Source organism: Saccopteryx leptura, chromosome 7 (genome assembly GCF_036850995.1).
Source record: "Saccopteryx leptura isolate mSacLep1 chromosome 7, mSacLep1_pri_phased_curated, whole genome shotgun sequence".
NCBI classification, from domain to species: domain Eukaryota; kingdom Metazoa; phylum Chordata; class Mammalia; order Chiroptera; family Emballonuridae; genus Saccopteryx; species Saccopteryx leptura.
Window position 1 is genome coordinate 56907971 of NC_089509.1, and position 24799 is coordinate 56932769.

Sequence of the window (24799 nt, forward strand, 5' to 3'; positions counted from 1 at the left end):
AACCATTGGGCACTCTCCCAGCCGGGTCTCCAGCCAGGCACTGACTGGGACTCGCGGAGCTGGCTCCGCCCCTGCCCCACCCTCGCCCAGCCCCTCAGCCCCCGCCCAGGCTCGCCCCGCCCCGGCCCCTGAGGCCCACCCCTCAGGCCCGCCCCGGCCCCGCCCGGCTCCGCCCCCTCCGTCTCGCGCCCTCCGCGGCTCGCCGGGCGCGGCCCGCCCCCTCTACGTCCCTCCCCAGCTCCCTGAGCTCCACCGACCTCAGCCCCGCCCCTTCCGTCGCTCCGCTCTGCGGCTCCCGGGGCTCCCGCCGCTGGCGGTGTCGTCTCCATGGCGACGAGGCGTCTGCGGCAAGGTGCTCTCAAACTCGCGCGAAGCGCCCGCTAGGCTGGACTTCGCTGACTGCGTTTCAGATGGTCGTCGTGAGAGGGCCACAAGCGGGTAAGAGGGCCGCGGCGACGGCGGGTCTCCCTCTCCCCATCCCCGCTGCAGCCGGACTCGTCCGTCACCTCGGACCACCCAGGCCCGTCTCCGAACCCTCAAACTTCTCTGCACACTCCAGGTTTGGGCTCTGGGGCCCCACGGCTGCCGAGGTAGCGCGCGAGAAGGGAGGACCCGCGCGGCTGGCGGTGCGCCCCGCACTCGGCTTCCTCTGGCTGGAGTTGGGCACTCAGGAAGGATATTAGTGTCCACGTGAGTGTGTGACAACGGGGCAGTTCTGACAGGCTAGACACGCCACCGGCTCTGACCTGCGGATTCCCACGTGCCAACTCCTCTTCTCCGCACCTCCCCCACTCCCCTAATGAAAATGTCTATGTTCCAGGGTTTCCGCTACTTCCCTCGGCCCTCTTCCCCTACCACACACACACACACACACACACACACACACCTTTAAAATTTTTAAAATTTTATTTTTTCTTTTTTGGAAACAGCTTAATGGCCAATAGGAGTAAGCACTCACTCGCTATAGTTAAGACATTATTACTCTCTAGACATAATTTACGCAGACATAAAAATTATTCCGTTGGAATTTGGACAAATTATTTAACCTCAGCGGCTTTATTTTATTTTTTTGTAAAATGAGGGTCTTGGACAGCGGATCCCTTGTAAGGTTAAGTCTTCAGCCTTGGGATAGTGAAATTGATCTGAAAATTTTAAAGTCATAGTATGGTTGGATGGAGACTTGACTTGAGGTGGTGAACACACAATGCATTATACAGGTGATGTGTTGTTATAAAATTGTGCACCTAAACCTGTATAATTTTACTAACCAATGTCACCCCAATAAATTCAATAAAAAATTAAAAAGAAATTAATATTAAAACGTAGGAACTGTATTTCCCATGTATAAGACACACATTTTTTCAAAGAATTTGGGATCTAAAAACTGGGTGCGTCTTATACAGTGGTTGTAGGTTTTTTTACTTGCATTTCCCGCTTTTTTGTGCTTGTTTTTGCGTCCGCTGTTGAAGAAAGTGATTCGTTATCAGACACAGATGAAGACAAGCTAATGGAGGGGAGTTTTGACAGTGATGAGGAGTTGTATGAATTTTATGATGAATAAAACTTGAGTTCAATATCTTTATGTAATACATTATTTTCCAAATTTCGGTGCATTATTTCCAAAATTAAGGTGCATCTTGTACATGGGATCATCTTATACATGGGGAAATACGGTATGTTTAACCACTCATCTGTTGAAAGACAGGTGTGCTTCTTTCATTTTGTGGTTAATAAAAATAAAGCAATAATGAACATTTAAAAATAAATAAATAAAGTCATAGTGTGGTCTTCTGACTATTTAAACTATTCTACCCTGCACCTGGGTAGCATTTAAATTAACACTGGCATAATGATAAATTAATCATTTGACTTCCCAGAGTGCATAGGTGAATTGAATGAATCTGTTCTTACCCCAAGAGACTCCTGAAAGTTTTTTTTTCTCTTTTTTTGAATAAATGTGGACAAGGCACTGAAATTTCTTATTTGTTTCATTCTTCTAAAAACCAAATACAAAGTATTCCAAATCCACATTAATTTTTTTTTTTTTTGTATTTTTCTGAAGCCAGAGACAGGGACGCAGTCAGACTCCCGCATGCGCCTGACCGTGATCCACCCGGCACACCCACCAGGGGGCGATGCTCTGCCCATCCGGGGCGTAGCTCTGTTGCGACCGGAGCCACTCTAGCGCCTGAGGCAGAGGCCACAGAGCCATCCTCAGCGGCTTGGGCAAACTTTGCTCCAATGGAGCCTTGGCTGCAGGAGGGGAAGAGAGAGACAGAGAGGAAGAAGAGGGGGAGGGGTGGAGAAGCAGATGGGCGCTTCTCCTGTGTGCCCTGGCCGGGAATCGAACCCGGGACTCCTGCACGCCAGGCCGACACTCTACCACTGAGCCAACCGGCCAGGGCTGCTAATTGTGTTTTTTTTTAATCTTAGGAAAACAATAGCACTGCTCTATATGTGTTAATAGTTTAGCAAAGCTGAATTTCAACACCTTTATAGGAATTCCGTTGTATCAGTCCAGAATTCCAGAGCTTCCTTCTACCACCTTGGAGCTAACTCTTCAGTGTTCCCCCCACCCCCTTTGCCCCATCCAGTCTCAGTTGTGCACTTAGATCTGACATTCTTAGGCCAAGAGTTCACCACCAGCCCTGTTCCTGCTAGGCTGTAGGTAATAACAGTAATAATAAGAGGAGGAGGAGTTGTAATTATAATTGTAGTAGGAGATAGGTGCAGCTATTATTTATTATTATTTACATTATCCCTCACTATAACTCTACGAAGTAGGTAGTGTTTTTATAATCATTTTACAGTTGAGGATGGTGAATCATAGAGAGGTTAAAGAACTTGCTCAAGGTCACGAGATTTGCAGAAATTTAAACATACGCAATCTGACCCCAGAGTCTGGGCACTATATTATGTTGTAATAGAAATATACAAAATTTATATATAGTCATTTTGAAATATGAATGTGACAGATGATCATAAAAGCCATTTTATACACATGTGAGCTATGCAATGAAATATTGCTCCTACATCCTTTTATGTTTCCCCATTAAGTTCCTCTAAGATAGAGGATGGCACTTAATCAGCCCTATCTCTCCTCACCACAGTTGTAGGGCCTGAGCATGTAGCTATTTAATAATTCATTCTTTCTCTATTAGAATCCAAGATAGCTTATAAAAACAAATAGCCCAAAAGGATAAAATAATTGCACAGTGGAATGAAGAAAAAATGTCTTCCAATATTACAAGAAAAACCTAAAATAAAAATTCTTTGAAATCTGAATTTTAAATGTTGGTGACACATTTTATAAAAATTTTTTTAAACCTTTAGAATCTGACCTGACCTGTGATGGTGTGGTGTATAAAACATTGACCTGGAACACTGAGGTCGCTGGTTCAAAACCCTGGGCTTGCCTGGTCAAGGCACATATGGGAGTTGATGCTTCCTGCACCTCCCCCCCTTCGCTCTCTCTCTCCCTCCTCTCTAAAATGAATAAATAAAAAGTAAAATAAAATAAATAAGTAAAAAACCCTTTAGAATCCAATTAAAATCCATTTGGCCTTAATGGCTGCTGGTTAGTGAACACTTACTTAGAGGAGGGGGGGTACAAGATGTTTTACATTCTTCTTTTGCTATTAAATCTTTATTGCCCAGTGTACATATCTCAGATTGAACACATTTCCAGTGCTCAGTAGCCACATATAGCTAGTGGCTACCATGTTGGATAGTGAAGCTCTGGTTAATATGTTATCTTCCTTTGCTTTCTTGTTTCCTTCCTTTCCATTTCATTTGTTCAACAAATATTTATTGAGCACCAGATTGTGTGACATAGATGCTAGAATTTATTTTTAAGGCAGCTTGAGTTTATCTGTTCTTTATAGCCTCCCCCCCCCCCAAAAAAAACCCGTTGAAACTAATTGGGCTCTTGACTGGGGTTTTTGATTGTCAAGGGTCCACTTTTCCTTAAAGGCTAGAACTACATCACATATAACTCATGAATTGCTGGGAGCCCTGTTTTGTGCCATGTATAGAAAATCTGTCTGCAGTGAGAGACAGAAGGAGGCCCACATACAAGGAAAAGCTGAAATTAAGAAGAGACAGTGCCACCCTCCCCCCCTTGAACACAGCTGTATCTGCTGTGTCCTGACTTCCTCACAGCGTAGATATTCAACTCTTAGATTCGATGAGCCAACACTTTATCTCTCTTTTTTGCCTAAACTAATTGGTTCCTGTACCTTGAAAATAGCAGTCTAGACGGAGATAGCTAAGAAGACAAAACCCAAAACCAAACCCTTTCTTTTAGAAACGAGCCCTTCCATTTTCTCTTCTGTTACCTTCCACAGAATTTCAAAGGCTTGGTTTGCTTTCTATTGCCTTTTGGTTAAAACCCAACATCCTTAGCTCATGGCAATTAATGACTTTCAAAATTCACATCCACCTGACCTGTGGTGGTGCAGTGGATAAAGCATCCACCTGGAATGTTGAGGTCGCCAGTTTGAAACCCTGGGCTTGCCCGGTCAAGGCACATATGAGAAGCAGCTACTATGAGTTGATACTTCCCGCTCCTCCCGCCCTCTTTCTCTTTCTCTCACCCCCTCTCTAAAATCAATAAAAATTTTAAAATATAAAAAATAAAATTTACTTTCACATACATTTCCGATTTCATCTATTGACATTGTCTAATGCTGGACTTCTCTTCCCCTTTTGTTGACTAACTACTTTGTCTTGACTTGGTTATGTAAATGTCTTCATTGTAAAGCCTGACTCAGTCTTCCTAACAGATAGAATTCATCATTTCTCACTCTGTGTTCCCTCAGGCTTTCTTAATTCTAATGTGTACCTCTTTTTACATAGTATCAGGTATGTTAGCCTCTTTTGGTTTCAAGGAGTAATGTCTCTTGGCTTCATATGTCAAAAATAAACCCCAGCTTGTTTTGGCAAAACGAGAAATTAATTGGCCCATGGGAAAGGCATAGGTTGATCTGGAAATAAGTCAAATATCTGTCTCTCTCTTGACTGCTCATCTCTCATCCCTGATTCTTTTGTATATTCTGCTTCACTCACAGCCACTTTTTTTCTTGAAGGCTAGAACCCTAGTTCTTTACCTCTGTGATAATTCCACTTGGAAAGTCTTGGAGAAAGGTTGTGATGAGCTTAGCTTGGATCACAGTTCACCCCATGGTCCAGTCACTGTGATAGCTTATGAGTTATTATGATTGCTGTGTCTTAGCACAGTAGTACTCTTGTGTTCAGGTGGGTGGATTTTTTAGCCACATAAGGAGGAAGGGGCTGTCAGTAGACAATACCTTATTTTAGTGATACTTGTAGAAATTATACCTGGAAGCGCCGCGAACCAGTGCGGTTAGTAATTGTCCAGGTCCTGAGTGAGAATGGTGCGGAATAAAGAAATAAACTCAGAAAAAGGATGGGGTCGAGAGGTCTCTGCAACACTGATAGCTTGCAAGAGCAGTCTCCACCCCCAAACCTCTTTATTTTTAGGGCAGAGTAAAGTCATTAGCAAATCAAAGAGATCTCTGATACAAAGTCACATTTCCAAGGCAACCCAAGAATTCTCCCAAGTGCTCTCCAGCCTGCATAACTGAAATCAACCAACATCAGAACAAACAAAGGGTGAGAGGAAGGGCATGTAAATTGCCTCTAGCAACTTAATCAAAGGAGATGGAGGAATGGGACCAGTACAAATACAGTACTCAGCTTCATAGCCAGTATGGAGGTGTGGGGAAAGAGTTTAACCTTTGGCTAAGCCTTAAACTGCAAGGGCTTTGCCAGCTTGCAGTCTCCCACATGGAGGAATACAGCAAACCTGGAGAACAGGCCTCAGGCTTGATTCTGGAACTGGAAAGTTGTTCAGGCACAGCTCTGATGATTAGACTTTCTCTCTAGCTTTCCAATTCTACCTCCAGTGCCTACTGACTCTCCTTAGATATCTCCAGTTCATGAGCTTAACAGAAGGGATTTGACTGATCCAGTTTGGGTAGTGTGGAAAAGTACATCAGAGCTTCTTGAAGGAAGGGTTTATACAGTACTTTGAAGTTCAGTCTGTCCTATATATATAAGGAGTTAGTACTTGTTTCCACTATAAAGTTAAGTTATGAGCTTCTCTTGTATCCCCAGGGCTTATCACAGACATATATAATACGTAGTAGGTACTCATCAAATGTTAGTGTCAAATAGACATTGAATGTTACATGAAAATTGGGAATTATCATTGATGTTGTTCCCATTACCACTGGAACTGTTGAAAGACATCAGAAGAGTTCACCCATGTTCCAAAAGCCAGAGGGTATACTTAGTAGAAACTCAAAGGGCTTATTAAATGAATGTTGTGATGGTAACATTAATCATAACCAGCAATAATGAACATACAAGGTGTGTACCTGTATTCTGTTCTTTCTGGATACCATGACCCCAATTTGAACAGGTATCATGGGGTGGAGAAGAGAATTGCCTTTAAGGGATGGATAAACATAAAGATATAAATGGTATTGCAAAATTTAAACTATTTTTTAAAATAGGTAATGCATTAATTTGGTTCAAAGTTCAAGAGGTACAGATACACATAAAGTAAAAATATCCCACCCAAGTCCTGTAGGCATCCCCACAGTCAACCAATACTGTCATTTCTCTTCTGAAAGCATTTCCTTCCAGAGATATTTGCATATTGATAATTACTTGAAAAATGCGTACTAGTTATCCAGTGGCTGCACCTCATTCTGCTCAGCCTGTCAGCCACTGCTTTACCTTTACCTTTGTTCTCAAGGACTGTGCTTTTTTTATGGAGTCAGTGATCTTTCTAAACAAGTATCATTACTTTGGGGCTTGTGTGGTTTTGTATTAATTATTTAAAAGTCTAAAGAGCTAATCTGCTTGTCTCAATCTCAGTGAAACCTCCTTTTTGTTTCCCTAAGCAATCTTAACCTGCCTCATAGGAAATCTTTTCAGTTTTTCCTTTAAATAAACATCAAGGTTTCTACAGTGTCCCTCCTATGTGCCATGCACTGTGCTAAACACTACCCAGATCATATATATAGTCCTTATAATGATCCTATGAAGTGGACAGCATTGTGATCCCTCTTTACACATGTAGGAACCGAGGCCTGGAGAAATTAAGTAACTTATACAAGCTTACATGGCACATGGCAGAACAGGGATGTGAGCCAACCGGCCAGGACCTATAAAGGTATTTTTAAAAACATAGATGAACTAGAACGTGGTAGATAGTTTGGTTTACATCATGTTTTATTAAAGTGGGAAAGAAAAAAAGTGCTGTAAGCATGAGCCCAGCTGATTTATGATTTTCAGGGTCTGCTCAGTAGGAAAGGTGTGTCCTTACCTGCTGTTGGTTGTATTTGGATCTAGACCTCAAGACCAAGTTATATAAAACTGAAATATCAACAGTCCAGGTTTGTTTAATACATCACTTTTTTAACACACAAAATTATTCCTGAAGCTCTTTTTATATAGACTCTAAGATAAAATGGGAGAAGGGGTTAATGTCTCTACACTTTTTTTTTTTAATCCAATTTCATATCTGGAAGAATGAAGGCTTTTAGTTAGGATGGAAATAATGCTATCAAAAAACAAAACAAAAACAAAGTACCTACTTAACACTTTGCTAACAAACTGAGTTTTGCATTCTATTTTATTTATAGTCTAAATTTATACAAGTGTTTCAAGACTTGTGAAGTAAATATTTTCGTTTTTGCAGGACTTATCTAGACAAGACATTTGCTGTAAAGGTAAGAGTACATAAACTTTTTTAGGACACTTTAGTTCTATTTTAACATCAATTTATATAGTTTTTAATAATTTCTTTAGGGGAAAGTCACTTTTAAGCCTAGATAACAGAAATATTTATATGAAGACTATGAATAAGTTACTTCAAACACACTGCTCACAGAAATTAGGGGATCAGGAAACGTGCAGATACTCCAGTACTTTCAGCCTTTTGTATAGTGTATTTTCACCAATGAAATAAAGTTGGTTTTGCATTTTTTTGCACAATTGAACAACTTTTATGACTTGTTTGCATTTCTGATGTTCTTGTTTAATAAAAAAAGTCCAATGCTTTTTTTTATCACTTTATATTCATTTTGAAATATCCCCTAATTTTTGTGAGCAGTATACTTCAAATGAAAATAATAATGATAATGCTAGTTTTTATTTCTGCTTCTATTTTAGGCATCGAAATATAGACAGAATGGCAAATTGCTAGTGTTTGATCCAAAGGGTAAATGACTTATTGCTTTAAAAGAATATGTTTGAACACCATTTTGTCCTAAATATTAAGAAGACAGTCTACTGGAATGGTTGAGTGTGGTTGAAAGACTTAGCAATTGAACCCTTTATTTTATTGTCTGTCATTCAAAATATGCTTAAATATTTGCCAGCCAGGAATTTCTATTAAGAATATCACTATTTATATGGGAATGCAGCATAATCAAATGTCAAAATAACCTAGAGATGTTTTCTCTGAACATATGTACCCTGATTTATCAATGTCACCCCATTAAAATTAATTAAAAAAAAGAATATCACTATTTATAAAATACTGAGATATTATTTATTCCTTCTCTTTCAGAAGAAGTGATGACCGAAGCAGTTGAAACAGTGTCCGAGTAAGAAAATGTCTCTGGTTGTGCAAATACACATGACTTTTGAGCAATAGAAGTAGATAAGGCAATCATTTGTCACCCAATTAAATTTGAAAGGACAGAAATGCATAAATTAGTGCCTTAGCTTTTGCTTCAGTCAAAGCAGTTGTTAAAATTGCTAAAAATTTTTACCTAATATAACATGTATTTTAATTTCATATTGTCAAACCTAAAAATTAAAATTAGAATCCACCTTGGCTTTGTTGTAAGTTATATATAAAATACATATTTTTATATTAAAGGGAGAGTAATATATAACCGATCAATGATGAGAATCTATTTATTTCAAATTAAATATTATAGACAACCAGAAAAAGTAAGTGCCCTGATATACACACATATCCTATTACATGGTAGAAAACATTTAAATTTAAAAATCTAAAACAATTTTAGTAATCTTTGAGGGAATTATAACTTTCAATAAGTTAGTAGGTCACTAATGAAAATATATTGTTTTGTCTACTATGAGCCCCAATATTCGGAGATGGTGCTAAGCAGTGTTGAAACTGGAGCAAGGGTGATCCACATCCTGAGGTAGTTATTGATACCCCAGGGATAAATCAAAGGCGGCCTGGGCCAGAATAGAAAAACAGAGTGCCTACTCTTTCTCTTGATCTAATTAATAATCACATCTGCTTATCCAGCTGCTTTTTGAAAGGGTAAGATGATCATGTCCCCTTTCATTTACTCGCAGAGAAGAGTTGGGGTTTGGTTTGGTTGTTATTTGAAGTGGATTGCTACCATTGTGTGGGTTTGTCACTTCAGGTACCTTACCCAAAGTTGAAGGCAAACAGGGCCAGTCCTGGGGGGGGGGGGGGGGGGATGATGAAATAAGAAAATAGAAAATCATGAGGGTCCTTTGTTTGGGGACTACTGTGACTAACCTGCCAACTTGGTGAATTTTCTCAGGGTAGCTTTAGATTTCACTTTCTACCCCCTACCCACCGCCCCCCATTGCCTCCATAGTCTGACTGGCAGGCGGAATTATTTGCCCAAAGGTCCTATCCAGCTTGGGTTAGAGGAAAACTAGAAGTTTTCTTTCCCCACTACTTTTTTTCCATTGATTTGAGGGAGAGGATAGGAGGCGGGGTGGGGTGGTGGGGGGGGAGAGAAAGAGAAGCATCAACTAGTTGGCCGACAGGATGACTTCTATTAATTGCACCACTGGCCAGGACCCCCACTAGTTCTTTGCCTTAATCTTCTGATTGCTTTCATTCCACTCCAAGCCACAAGGACTTTATAAACCTTAAGTTTCAAACTTCTCTGCACCCAAAACACATTTATCCTTTACCCCCCATAGATCCATGTGTGAAAGATTTTGTCATCAACAAATTTCACTTAATTAACAAACTTTTCAGTAGTAAAGGTAAAATATATCTTTAATACTGGACAAAATCTTATGGATGTTGGGCCTTGGATCTGTTGTTGGTTTTTCAGTCTAGCTTTTGAGCATAACAATGTGAGGGGAAATGACTGAAGCCGACCCTCAGCACTCAGTGCTCTGAGGTTGGAGAAATCATCTGTGTTATTTCATAATCATACATTTTATCTTTTCTAAAATGAATGACTAGTTATTTTTTTATTCCCATTTTTACACTTGAAGTAACTGCTTCTTTAAACGAAGACCAAGATTGCCCAGCAAACTTTATGTGCCAGCAACACAAGCTTGTCTAAATAGAGCCAAGGCATTCTTAGAAAAGTAAGTTCTAATTAATTTTTAGGTCCATGTTTGACAAATTATAAATCATTTTAAAACATTTAAAATATAAATTTTTTGAAAACCTTGTTAATTCCAATAGAAATTTGGAGACATTTCATAACTATGCCCAGTGCTCTTAACTGAGTAACAGTCCTAACACCTAGGTCATTTACCCTCTTGCATATATATGTTCCAGTGAGATGTCTAACTTGACTAACTTGCTAACCTTAGCAGATACTAAGTTAAATATCTTCCATTTCCAAAGGATATTTCATAAAGTAAAAGTTTGAATCTTTCTTTAATTGTAACTGTATTTAAATAACAGATCTTTAGAGCATACAGGTTATCTATTTTTAAAAAATAGAGGCATTATTACCATAAATAACATCACTTTCTCAAATGGAAGTCAATAGATTACAGTTGAAGAGGAGGTAAGCCTTTGGCCTTTGAGTCTTTGAAATTGTATATGAGAAAGACTACAGAAAGTGAGCAGAGAAGGAATTCATATTTTATTGTTAAAATGATGATCGGACCCCAATTCTCATATGTATTTTTGTGGCATGTTTACTTCTTCCAAATAGTAATATCCCATTTATTTTCAGGCCATTAAGCATGTTGGCTTCCTATATGTTATATCATTAAGACTATTAAAAGCATTTCCAATTATTCCAGTACCCAGACCTATCTTAGCTAAATTCTCTTCCTTGGGGATATAACATAGGCAATATATAAAAGTAACATTTCATATTTGAAATATAATATGTATACATATTTTCATTATAATTTGACATCTCTGACAATTGATGGCACCTTAAACTTGGCAATGCTTTTTTCTTTCTTAAATAATGTTATGTCTAGTAAATATATAGTGTCTTGGATTCAACAAAATACTCTACCTTGTGGGCGGGGCGTAGACAGTAAAGCCCCTTTGATCTAGATTAGCTATTTGGGCAAATAAATTCTAGCAATCACTTGTGATGACCTTTGGTATAATAGGAATCTCACCGTGCTAGAAATTGAATACTTAAGTGACTTCTCAACTCTTCATATGTAGAGTTTCTTCTTGGATGTTTTTCTTCGCAGTCAAAAAATTGAGAAGGGCAGAGGCAGAACAAATGCAAATCATCTTTGCTGTGCATTTTGTACTACCATGGAGGGGTTTTGCTTTAGCAGTCTATACTGGAGAAGTAAAGATTCCATTCTCTTTTATAGTATTTAGAATATAACAAGCTGTTCAACCTCTTTGTTAACCCACTTGACAAAACCACTAACTTAACTATAGTACTAATGTTCTGTATTCATATTTCATGGGGATATAAAAGAGCCACCATAGCCTGACCTGTGGTGGCGCAGTGGATAAAGCATCAACCTGGAGTGCTGAGGTCACCAGTTCAAAACCCTGGGCTTGCCCAGTCAAGGAGCATACAGGAAGCAACTACTAAGAGTTGATGTTTTCCGCTTCTCTTTCTCTTTCTCCTCTATGTAAAAATCAATAAATTAAAAATATAAAAATTAAAAAATAAAGGAGCTGTCATAACTTTGGGGAAAAAAATAATACTTCACATCTTCTTAGATCTTTCCATGCAAACTAGAAGTTGATTTTTTAAACTTGTTAAAGAAGACATATTAAAAGAATCTTAAGACCATGAAAAACAGACTTGGGGTTATTTTTCCACCAGCATGAGTGGGCACCTGTCTTTGTAAACAGAATGCACCACACAAGAAGCCTCTGTCTCAACACATTGTTTATTTATATGAAGTTTCAGGCTTAAAGGTTAAAAGAGAAAACCCATTTTTATTTCAGCTACTTAATGAAAAAGTAGGCTACTTTATATTATGACCAAAGGTTAATATTAGTATTGCACTTTTTCCATAAGTGTAGCATTTAGTAATGGTAAGGATTGATTTACAAACTTAAAAAAAAAGGTTACTATTCCATAAATAGTTTTATTCCATTATATATAATACAGTGATGTACCAAAGACATTCATAGAACTGATTGCATATATGCTTTGTGTTAAAGAACTCTGAAAAGATTTCTAAGAATCATTACACAATGACTGATGTCAGGCAGAAATAGAATTTTAATCACCAGTTAAACAATTTTTTGAACTTATTTTTTAAAGTTTTTAAATTTATTGTGTTAACATGGATTCAGGTGTCCCATTCAGTATAAAATTCAACTCTCAACAGCGCACCCCCGCTTATACCACTTTGTCCCCCTCCCCCTGATTCTCCTCCCATTCCCTCTGGGATTTGCTGTCCTGTTATCTGTATCTGTGTGTTATGTATATATAACTTCACTAATCCCTTCACCTTCTCTGATCCCGTCCCCTCATCCCCCTTCCCTCTGACAGTTGACCCTCTGCTCCCCCCCGCCCCGTGACCCTGCCTCGCCTCTATTCCATTCCTCAGTTCACCACGTTCATTAGATTCCATATATAAGTGAGATCATATGATATTTGTCTTTATCTGTCTGGCTTATTTCAATTGGCATAATAATCTCCAGGTCCATCCATGCCATCGCAAAAGGTAAGATTTCCTTCTTTTTCACGGCCACACATAGTATTCCATTGTGTATATGTACCACAGCTTTTTTTATCCACTCATCTACTGATGGACAGACACTTGGGCTGTTTCCAGATCTTGGCTATTATAAACAATGCTGCAATAAACATGGGGGTGCATATCTTCTTTTGAATCAGTGTTTTGGAATTCTTAGGCTATATTCCTAAAAGTGGGATAGCTGGGTCAAAAGGCAGTTCCACTTTTAATTTTTTGAGGAAACACCATACTGTTTTCCACAGTGGCTGCACAAGTCTGCATTCCCACCAGCAGTGCAGGAGGGTTCCCTTTTCTCCACATCCTCGCCAGCACTTGTGTGTTTTGTTAATGAGAGCCATTTTGAGAGGTGTGAGGTGGTATCTCATTGTGGTTTTAATTTGCATTATTCTGATGATTAGTGATGTTAAACATTTTTTCATATGCCTATTGGCCATCTGTATGTCCTCTTTGGTGAAGTGTATGTTCAGTTCCTTTGCCCATATTTTACTTAGATTGTTTACCTTCCAGGTGTTGAGTTTTGGAAGTTCTTTATAAATTTTGGTTATTAACCCCTTATCAAACGTATTGGTGAATATGTTCTCCCACTGTGTGGACTGTCTTTTTATTTTGTTAATGGTGTCTTTTGCTGTGCAAATACTTTTTAGTTTAATATAGTACCATTTGTTTATTTTGGCCTTTATTTCACATACTGTGGAAATATATCGGCAAAAATATTGCTAGGAGCGATATTGCAGAGTTTACTGCCTATGTTTTCTTCCAAGAGTTTTATGATTTTGCAATTTATATTTAAGTCTTTTATCCATTTTGAGCTTATTTTTGTGAATGGTTTAAGTTGGTGGTCTAGTTTCTTTTTTTTTTTCACGTACCTAATTTTCCCAACACCATTTATTAAAGAGACTGTCTTTACTTTATTGTATACTCTTGCCTTCTTTGTCAAATATCACTTGACCATAATGGTATGGGTTTATTTCTGGGTTCTCTGTTCTGTTCCATTGATCTGCATACCTGTTTTTATGTCAATGCCAAGCTGTTTTGATTACAATGGTCTTGTACTATAACTTGATATCAGGAACTGTGATGCCTTCCACTTTGTTCTTAATTTTCAAGATTGCTGAGGCTATTTGGGTTCTTTTTTGGTTCCATATAAATTTTTTGCAGTGTTTGTTCTACATCTGTGAAATATGCCATTGGTATTTTAATGGCAATTGTAGATTGCTTTGGGTAGTATAGACATTTTAATAATGTTAATTCTTCTTATCTATGAACAAAATATATGCTTCCACCTGTTTGTATCTTGATTTCTTTATTCAATGTCTTACAATTTTCTGAATATAAGTCTTTTACCTTCTTGGTTAAATTTACTCCTAGGTACTTTATTCTTTTGTTGCAGTAGTGAAGGGGATTGTTTCCTTAATTTCTCTTTTGGACAGTTTATTGTTAGTGAATAAAAATGCCACTGATTTCTGAATATTAATTTTATATCTTGCCACCTTGCTGAATTCATTTATCAGTTCTAGTAGTTTTTTGACTCAGACTTAAGGGTTTTCTATGTACAATATCCTGTCATCGGTAAATAATGACAGTTTCACTTTCTTTCCAATTTAGATGCCTTTTATTTCTTCTTCTTGTCTGATTGCAGTGGCTAGGACTTTGAGAACAATATTGAATGGTGAAAGGGGGCACCCCTGCCTTGTTCCTAATCTTAAAGGAATTGCTGTTAGTTTTTGCTCATTGAGTATGATGTTGGCTATAGGTTTGTCATAAATGACCTTTATTATGTTGAGATATGTTCCCTGTATTCCTACTTTGCTCAGAGTTTTGAGCATAAATGGGCGCTGGATTTTATCACACTTTTTCTGCATTTGATATCATATAATTTTTATCCTTCATTTTGTTTATGTGATGAGTCACATTTATTGATTTGCAAATATTGTACCAGCCTTGCCTCCCCTGAATAAATGCCACTTGATCGTGATGTATGATCTTTTTAGTGTATTGCTGGATCCAGTTTGCTAATATTGAGAATTTTAGCATTCATGTTCATAAGGGATACTGGCCTATAGTTTTCTTTATTTGTAGTGTCTTTACCTGGTTTTGGAATGAAGATAATGCTTGCCTCATAAAATGAGCTTGGAAGTCTTCCCTCCTCTTGAATTTTTTGAAATAGCTTGAGGAGGATAGGTGTTAGTTATTCTTTGAATGTTTGGTAAAATTCACCTGTGAAGCCATTCGGTCCAGGACTTCTGTTTGCTCGGAGTTTTTTAATAACCATTTCAATTTCATTTGTTGTAATTGGTCTGTTTAGGTTTTCTGATTCTTCCAGATTTAGTTTTAAAGACTGTATGTTTCTAGGAATTTATCCATTTCGCCTAGGTTGTCCAATTTTTTGACATATAGATCTTCATAATATTTTCTTACAATCCTTTTTATTTCTGTTATGTCAGTTCTCTACTTTCATTTATTTATTTTAATTTATTTTTTATTATTAATTTTAATAGGGTGACATTGATAAATCAGGGTACATATGTTCAGAGAAAACATCTCTAGGTTATTTTGACATTTGATTATACTGCATTCCCATCACCCAAAGTCCAATTGTCTTCCATCACCTTCTAACTGGTTTTCTTTGTGCCCCTCTCCTCCCCCATCCACTTTCATTTCTAATTTTTTTTATTTGGGTCCTCTCTCTCTTTTTCTTGATGAGTTTGGTTAAAAGTTCATCAATCTTGTTTACCCTTTCGAAGACCAGCTTTCGGTTTCCTTGATCTTTAGTATTGTTTTTTTTTAACCTCTGTGTCATTTATTTTCTTTCTGATCTTTATTATTTCCTTCTTTCTACTACCTCTGGGCTTTATTTGTTGTTCTTTCTCCAGTTCTTTTAAGTGCAGGGTTAAGTTGTTTATTTGAGCTTTTTCTTGCTTCTAGAGGTATGCCTGTAATGCGATGAACTTGCCTCTTAGGACTGTTTTCACTGTGTCCCATAAACTTTGAGTTGTTGTATGTTTATTTTCATTTGTTTCAAGGAAATTTTGATTTCTTCCTTGATCTCATTGTTAACCCGTTCATTATTTAATAATATGCTATTTAGCCTACAAGTGTTTGAATGTTTTTCAGTTTTTCTCTTGTAGTTGCCAATGTGATCAGAGAAGATGCTTGATATGATTTCAGTATTCTTAAATTTATTGAGACTTGTTTTGTGTCCTAACATGTGGTCTATCCTAGAAAATGTACCACAAGCACTTGAAAAGAATGTATATTCTTCTGCTTTGGGGTGAAATGTTCTGAAGATATCAATTAAATCCAGTTGATCTAGGCCCTGGCCGGTTGGCTCAGTGGTACAGAGTCAGCCTGGCATGCAAGGGGTCCCGGGTTCGATTCCCGGCCAGGGCACACAGGAGAAGCGCCCATCTGCTTCTCCACCCCCCCCCCCTCTCCTTCCTCTCTGTCTCTCTCTTCCCCTCCCACAGTGAGGCTCCATTGGAGCCAAGATGGCCCGGGCGCTGGGGATGGCTCCTTGGCCTCTGCCCCAGGCGCTAGAGTGGCTCTGGTCGCAACAGAGTGACGCCCCGGAGGGGCAGAGCATCGCCCCCTGGTGGGCGTGCCGGGTGGATCCCAGTCGGGCGCATGCGGGAGTCTGTCTGACTGTCTCTCCCCGTTTCCAGCTTCGGAAAAATACAAAAAAAAAAATAAAAAAAAAAATCCAGTTGATCTAGTATGCTATTGTTTCTTTGTTAATTTTCTGTCTGGAGAAGCTATCCATTGATATTAGTGAGGTATTAAAATCCCCTACTATTATAGTATTGCTATTGATCTTGCCCTTTATGACCCTCAAAATCTGCCTTATGTATTTATGTGCTCCTATATTGGGTGCAGAGGTATTTACAATGGTTATATCTTCCTGTTGCATTGCTGCCTTTATCATTATGTAGTGACTTTCTTTGTTCCTTACTACAGTTAGCCTTTGTTTTAAAGTCTATTTTGTCATAAATAAGTATTGCTACCCCAGCTTTTTTTCATTTCCATTTGCCTTAAATACCATCCCTTCACTTTCAGTCTATGTGTATCTTTTGTTCTGAGGTGGGTCTCTTGTGGACAGCATATATATGGGTCCTGTTTTCTTATCCATGCAGCAACTCTATGTCTTATGATTAGAGCATTTAATCAATTTACGTTTAAGGTTATTATTTTTTTTTCTGAAGTGAGAAGCAGGGAGGCAGACAGACAGACTCCCACATGGGCCCGACCGAGGTCCACCCAGCATGCCCACTATGGGGTGATGCTCTGCCCATCTGGGGTGTTTCTCTGTTTCAACCAGAGCCATTCTAGTGCCTGAGGCAGAGGCCATGGAGCTGTCCTCAGCGCCTGGGCCAACTTTGTTCTAATGAAGCCTTGGCTGTGGGAGGGGAAGAGAGAGATAAATAGAAAGCTGAGGGGGAGGTGTGGAGAAGCAGATGGGCACTTCTCCTGTGTGCCCTGGCCGGGGATTTAACCCGGGACATCCACACGCTGAGCTGACACTCTACTGCTGAGCCAACTGGCCAGGGCCTTTAAGGTTATTATTGATATGTACTTATTTGTTCCATTTCATTCTTTTTTTTTTTTTTTTGTATTTTTCTGAAGCTGGAAACGGGAAGAGACAGTCAGACAGACTCCCGCATGCGCCCGACCAGGATCCACCCGGCACGCCCACCAGGGGGCAACGCTCTGCCCACCAGGGGGTGATGCTCTGCCCCTCCGGGGCATCGCTCTGTTGCAACCAGAGCCACTCTAGCGCCTGGGGCAGAGGCCAAGGAGCCATCCCCAGCGCCCCGGCCATCTTTGCTCCAATGGAGCCTTGCTGCGGGAGGGGAAGAGAGAGACAGAGAGGAAGGAGAGGGGGAGGGGTGGAGAAGCAGATGGGCGCCTCTCCTGTGTGCCCTGGCCGGGAATCGAACCCGGGACTTCCGCACGCCAGGCCGACGCTCTACCACTGAGCCAACCGGCCAGGGCCCCATTTCATTCTTTAAACCTACAATCCTCTTTATCTTGATTTTTTTTTCCCTTGGCTCTTTTTATAGCAGTCCCCTTAACATTTCCTGTAGGACTGGTTTGGTTATAATGAATTCCTTGAGGCTTTTTTTGTCTGGGATGCTTTTTATTTCTCCTTCAGTTTTAAAAGATAGCTTTGGCCCTGGCCAATTGGCTCAGTGGTAGAGTGTCAGCCTGGCGTGCAGAAGTCCCGGGTTCGATTCCTGGCCAGGGCACACAGGAGAAGTGCCCATCTGCTTCTCCACCCCTCCCCCTCTCCTTCCTCTCTGTCTCTCTCTTCCCCTCCCACAGCAGAGGCTCCATTGGAGCAAAGGATGGCCGGGCACTGGGATGGCTCTGTGGCCTCTGCCCCAGGTGCTAGAGTGCTCTGGTCGTGGCAGAGCGACGCCCCAGATGGGCAGAGCATCGCCCCCTGGTGGGCATGCCAGGTGGATCCCAGTCGGGCGCATGCAGGAGTCTATCTGACTACCTCCCCGTTTCCAGCTTCAGAAAAATACAAAAAAAAAAAAAGATAGCTTTGCTGGATAAAGTAGTCTTGGTTGTAGGTTCTTGTTTTACATCACTTTGAATTTTTCCTGCCAATCCCTTCTGGCTTTAAGTGTTTCTGTTGAGAAGTCAGATTTCATCCTTATGATGGCTCCTCTGTAGATAATTAACTGCTTTTCTCTTGCTGCTTTTAGTATTCTTTCTTTGTCTCTTTACTTTGGCATTTTAGTTATGATGTGTGTTGATGTAAGCGTCCTTGAGTTCCTCTTTCATGGGACTTTCCTGTGCTTCTTGAACTTCTGTGACTTTTTCCTTCATCGATTTAGGGAAATTTTCAGCTATGATTTCTTCAAACAAGTTCTCTATTCCTTGTTTGTTTTCCTCCCCTACAGAAACCACTATAATACAAATGTTGTTTCTCTTCGTGTTGTCACAGAGGTCTTTTAGAGTTTCCTCAGTCTTTTTGAGCCTCTTTTTGCTGCTCTGCTTTTGTGCTTATGTTTATTTTGTCCTCTAAATCACTGATTTGATCTTCTGCTTCATCCAGCCTGCTATAGATTCCTTCTAGTACAGTCTTCATATCTGATACTGAATTTGTCATTTCTGACTGGTTCTTTTTTATTATTTCAATGTCCTTTTTGATGCTTACTATCTCTTTGTTTAAGTTCTCATTGTGACCATCCATTGTTGCTCTAAGATCCTTAAGCATCCTAATAATCATTATTTTAAACTGCATATAGTAGTTTGGTTACTTCCATAATATTTAGTTCTTTTTCTGGGGATTTTTCTTGTTGATTCATTTGGGTCATATTTCTTTGCCCATTTTGTCTGTGTATTATGTAGCTCTGCTCTGACTTTGAAATTTGTTGTGGTGTCTTTATGAAGAAGATGGGCTCAGTGGTACTGACCTCCAGGCCACCTGAATTCCTTGCTCTAGGAATGCTTCTTGAGAGTAGTATTTACTCTCCTGTTGTGTGTGAGTATTGAATGCAGTTGGTCCTTTTGTGGGTGCAATTATCCCTTCAGGTTGGCTGGCTCTAAAGATCAACCTTAATTATATGTCTTAGACACTGTGCACTGTCTGTTTTGTTGGGCATATTTATTCTGCATAGTGTCTTGTGTCTGCTGGACTTCTCCTTTGGACGTGCTGCTTGTATAGCTAGCTGAGTCTAGCATTGGTGCTGTCTGCCATCCAGTACTGGTTGTGTTGGTTCTGAGTCTTCTTAGCTTGGCATAAGCTGTTGTTTGTAATGGGCTACCTGTCTGGAGGCTACTCTCTATTCACTGCTATGGGCTACCTGTCTGGAGCTACTGCTCTATTCACTGTTTGTGTCTATGTTTTCTGTGACTGGGTAGTATGGGAGGGGCCAATCTGTGTATAAGGATCAGCGTTCTCCTGCTTAGAGATGACAGCGGCCCCATGAAAGCCCCAAGCTCAGTAACATTTGTCTCCACTTATCAGCTGCTCCACCTCCTCTTGCAGCTGCATGGTCTTCCCTCAGAGTGTTCTTAGGAAGACTGTAGTGTGACTCAGACTGGCCTCATCCAACCAACAGCTCTACAGGTTGATAGCTTGGTGGGTTAGAGCAGCTAAGATTGGGAATACAATGATGTTACTTCTTCAGGGGCCTCTTGGTCAGGAGCTCAGTATGGGGAAAGTGGCCCCTACTCCAGAACCTAATCCCCCATACACTGCTAGATACTCCAAGTCTATTTCTTTCCAGTGAGATGAGCAACAGATTCAGATTGGATGGGGCCAACGGTCTCCTCTGCAGAAGTTCTTCCAGCTGTTAAGACCCTGGTCTCAGAGAAGAAGACTGAGGGAATCCTACCTTGGGCCTGACTCTGTCCCCCAAGAAAGTGGCTAAACCCCTCACCAGACCCAACAATCAGCTTGCGGGGACCCACACTTTGAATGTTCATGCTGCAAGCCTCCTCTCTTTCCCCTGTGGAACCTAGCCCAGCAGGGCAGGATATCCTGAACCCAGGTCAGCAGCCTATGAAGCTCCACTCTGTCCAATGCAGGCAAGCCACTGTGCAGGTTCTGATCACAGAAAGTGGCACTTGCCTCTACTGGGCCCAGTATCCATGGAGCCCTTTCTTTGGACATGCCACCAACAAGGGCTGTTAGGTCCTGAACCAGTGCTCTTTGCAGCTGGCCTCTGAATGTGCTGGCCCAGGATCTCCCTGGCAGGAACCCGGCACAGAACAGTGGGGCATACTGCCTGTGACTGGCCCTCAGCAACCCTCTTGGAGCTACAAGCAATCCAGAGTTTGTGGCTGCCTCTGCTGGGCCCAGGTGCACATGGAAATACCAAGTCGCACTTCTAGGCTGGCTTTTACCCACACTGGGCCTGGGGGAAGGTCAGCAAAAGGACAAAGTTCCCTAAGCTCCACCTTCTGCAACCTCTGTTGGTTGGCTACTTGTTGGGCTCAGCCGCTGAAATAAAATCTCTGGTAGAGTCTAGAGCCTGTGGCAATTGAGGCATTAGGAAGGGTGGTGTGTGTGGCTCCATCCCAGGTGTCAGTCTGTCCAGACGTTTTACAGATCCCAGTAGGATGTGTCCTCTAAAACCCAGAGATGGGTCTTCCCTTAGTCCAGACAGTGTCTACTGAGTCTCTTTGAAACAGAAGCAACATAGTCTTGGGAGTGGGGTGTTTCCAGCTTCAACAAAAGATAACTTGAGTCTCTGACACTCCCCCTGCTTCCTCGCTGACTTCTCAAATTGGCCTGGTCTCCATAGGGTGGGGCAAGAGAGACTCTTAGGGCAGGGCAGTTGCTTTCCTCCAGGCTGGTGCCACTTGGAGGGGACTATTCCACCTAAGAAAGATGGCTACTGCAGTATTGGAGAATGATTCAGCACCGAAATTCTGGTGGCTCTCCCCCACAGTGTCTCTCTTGGACCACCAACTTCACACTCTCCTCATGCAACTCTAGTGCTCTCAGCTCTCCCCCACCAGAGCCCTGGGTAAGTGGCTGTGAATGAGATTTTCTGTGCTGGCCCTTTAAGATGGATCCTGCATCTTCGAGAGCTCCTGACTCTCGCAGACAAAAAATCTCACCTGTTTTCACCACCAAATGCTGTATAAGCACCTCTTCTAGGCTCTAGGGCTCTAGGTGGGGCACCCAGGCTGGGGTTGAGGACCCTCTCCCATCAGGGTAAACCCATTAGGGTAAACCTCCCCACAGTGAGAGTCCCTCTGGACCCTCAGCCACTGCTTGCTCCTGGGAACAGGGCAGCCCTTTCCATATCTCCGCCCTTCCTACCAATCTTGATGTGGCTTCTTCTCTGATCTTTGGTTATGAACTCCTCTTCATTTAGTCCAAAGTTGATTTTTCAAGATGATTGTTCTTAAATTAAGTTGTAATCTAATTTGGTACTTGGAGGTGGAAGTTGGAATGTCCACCTACTCTGTTGCCATCTTGGAATCACCAGTGAAAATTATTGTTAATGCTTTTCTGCAAAGAAGATACTGCCATTTAGCTATTTAGTTTATTGTTGGTATATTACACTGTGTTTATATTTAAAGAGAGAGAGAGAGAGTGTGTGTGTGTGTGTGTGTGTGTGTACCTATATAAAGCCTCAAACAGAATTTGACCTAGGAAAGTATTTTTTGACTATCTATTTTAACATTTAGGAAGGAAGTCTCTTCAAAAAATATTGAATATAAAGTCTCTTCAAAGAATACTGAAAATAGAGTATCTTCAAGGAGTATTGAAAATAAAGATACAGAAACAAATCTACAGTCTAAGCTATGGTCATCTTCCTTCTTAAAAGAAAGCACAGGTAATAACACTTGTTTTTCATTTTGTTTTGTTTTGCTTTTGAGTAACTATTGCTTCTAATTCAGCCCTCTTTTACCATGACCTTTGGGATGTTGAGAACTCTGTAAGCTTGGGGAGGGTCATGGGAATCAGTATTTTTTCAAATTCATGTATCGAATGATTCTGATATGCAGTCAGATACAGGATCCATGGAAAAACATTAAATGAAATGATAGTAACAGAGTATTAAAATTTATTTATTTTTATTTAATTTTTTTTATTTTTGAGACAGAGAGACAGGAAGGGACAGAGAGGGTGAAAGATGATGAGAAGCATCAACTCATACTTGGTTTCACTTTAGTTGTACATTGAGCTTCTCGTGTGTGCCTTAATGGGGTCTGTGCCACTGTCCCCTTGCTCAAGCCAGTGACCTTGGGCTTTTCATGCCAGCGACCTTTCTTTGGGCTCAAGCTGGTGAGTTTTGGGATCATGTGGATGATGCCCCCAGTCAAGCCAGCGACCCTGCACTGACCAGCCACGCTTAGTGCCAGTGACCTTGAGGTTTTGAACCGAATACCTCAGTGTTCCAGGATGATGCTTTATACACTGTGCCACCACCAGTCAGGCGAGTATTAAATTTTAGAATGAATTAAAATAATCTAATGAAAACATTAACAAATTTAATTCATTCAACAACAATTTATTGAGTGCCGAGCACTGGTTTAGAAGCTATGATACAATAGTTAGTGATAGGCAAGGTCCTTGCCCTTAATGAGGTTCACATTCTAGTGGGAGATAAATAACCAGCTATTAAAGATAAATAATAAACAATATAAAATAAATACAAACAAAAACAATGACAAGTTGTCATGAGTGTTATGTTAATAAACAGCACCGGGAGAGGACTACCTGAGATACAGCGATCTGGAAATCTCTCCCATACAACAGTGTGGTTTTTAATTAACTAGGACAGTTCCTGTGACATCACATACAGTTCTTAATTCCTTATTCTGACCTTCCCCCGATGACATCAGTGTGATGAGTCAGGAACAGTCTGGGTACACACTGAAAGATGGGAGCTGATGGAGACTGTAAAGGAAACAGAAGCTGGTAGATGGTTCGAATAGCTATCTCCTTAGGACTTGGTGTCATTTTTCAGGGTAGCACTTTTTTTTTTTTTAAGTAAGGAATTTACTTTAGACTCAAGAGTTTTACTGATTTTTTTCATTTTTTGGTCCGTGTTCTTTTAACATTGTTTTCTCAAGAGCTCTGCTGGATTTCCTCATTTTCTTCTAACACAGCGTTTCTATGTTATTTAGAGTAGCTCCTGCCCACACACCTATCAAAGAAGGCATCTCACAAGACTTCCTAGATATTCAAAATCTTACAAGAAAGGGATGGTATAGCACAAGTTAGTTTGAAACTGTGAGAGACATCCACAGAGCCAAAGGAGCCCTATTTGCCCACTCAATAGTGTTTCCCAAAGGGATAAGTTTAGGAGACACATAGTAATTCTCCTAGAAATTACTTTAATAGTAGATTATTTTAATGTGTGTTAAAGAAAAATAATTTGTGATTAAAAATATTGACTCTGGAGCCAAACTGACTCCCAGATCTACCACTTAATTAGCAGTGTGAAGTTAGGCAGATTTTTTAACCTTTCTACCCCTCAGTTCATCTATGAATAGGATAAAAGTAAAACTTCCTTGGGATGTTGAGAGGACTAAATGAATAAATGTATGCAGTGTTCAGAAGAGTAATGGCATATAATGTATTATGATTATTATGTTACTTTTATTAATACATCCATCAGTCTCATGGATGATAATACAAGGTGGGGCAAAAGTAGGTTTACAGTTGTGAGTACACGAAACTCAAGAGTTTATTCTTTTTTTTTGTATTTTTCTGAAGCTAGAAACGGGGAGACAGTCAGACAGACTCCTGCATGCGCCCGACTGGGATCCACCCGGCATGCCCACCAGGGGGCGATGCTCTGCCCATCTGGGGCGTTGCTCTGCCGCGACCAGAGCCACTCTAGTGCCTGGGGCAGAGGCCAAGGAGCCATCCCCAGCGCCCGGGCCATCTTTGCTCCAATGGAGCCTCGGCTGTGGGAGGGGAAGAGAGAGACAGAGAGGAAGGAGAGGGGGAGGGGTGGAGAAGCAGATGGGCGCCTCTCCTGTGTGCCCTGGCCAGGAATCGAACCCAGGACCTCCGCACGCCAGGCTGACGCTCTACCACTGAGCCAACCAGCCAAGGCCAAGAGTTTATTCTTGTATTATTATTTATTAATTATTGTAGACTCCATACAAACAACTGTAAGACTACTTTTGCCCAACCCTGTATTTATGATCTGACAAAATTTGTAAGTTAAAAAATATTCAAAGAGAAATATTAATTAGTATAGGTGATACTCATATGGCAAAATGAATGAAGATAATATAAGAATTACTGAAGTTTGGAATATATTCCAATAGATTGTACCGTGGAGATTTTATCTCTAAACTATTTCTCTAATCTATCACTTCCTCTCCATTCCTATTTTATGATTGCCCTATCATCTCTTTTACCTGGATTTTT

General features: G+C 40.5%; 1 protein-coding gene across 5 annotated transcripts in view; it reads left to right on the top strand.

Annotated features, from left to right (window-relative positions):
• The first annotated feature begins 352 nt into the window (after positions 1–352).
• Positions 353–24799, top strand: part of ERICH2 (glutamate rich 2) — a 39857-nt gene continuing 15410 nt past the window's right edge. The window contains exons 1-5 of one of the 5 annotated variants that reach the window (XM_066345310.1): positions 353–438; positions 7733–7763; positions 8606–8642; positions 10282–10377; positions 22096–22244. In XM_066345310.1, coding sequence (XP_066201407.1) covers positions 8614–8642; positions 10282–10377; positions 22096–22244 — 274 coding nt within the window. In that variant the 5' untranslated portion in view covers positions 353–438; positions 7733–7763; positions 8606–8613. Of the gene's footprint in view, positions 439–520; positions 560–7732; positions 7764–8205; positions 8255–8605; positions 8643–10281; positions 10378–22095; positions 22245–24799 lie in introns of those variants that run through there. The other 4 variants (XM_066345313.1, XM_066345312.1, XM_066345314.1 and 1 more) reach the window with 4 other exon arrangements.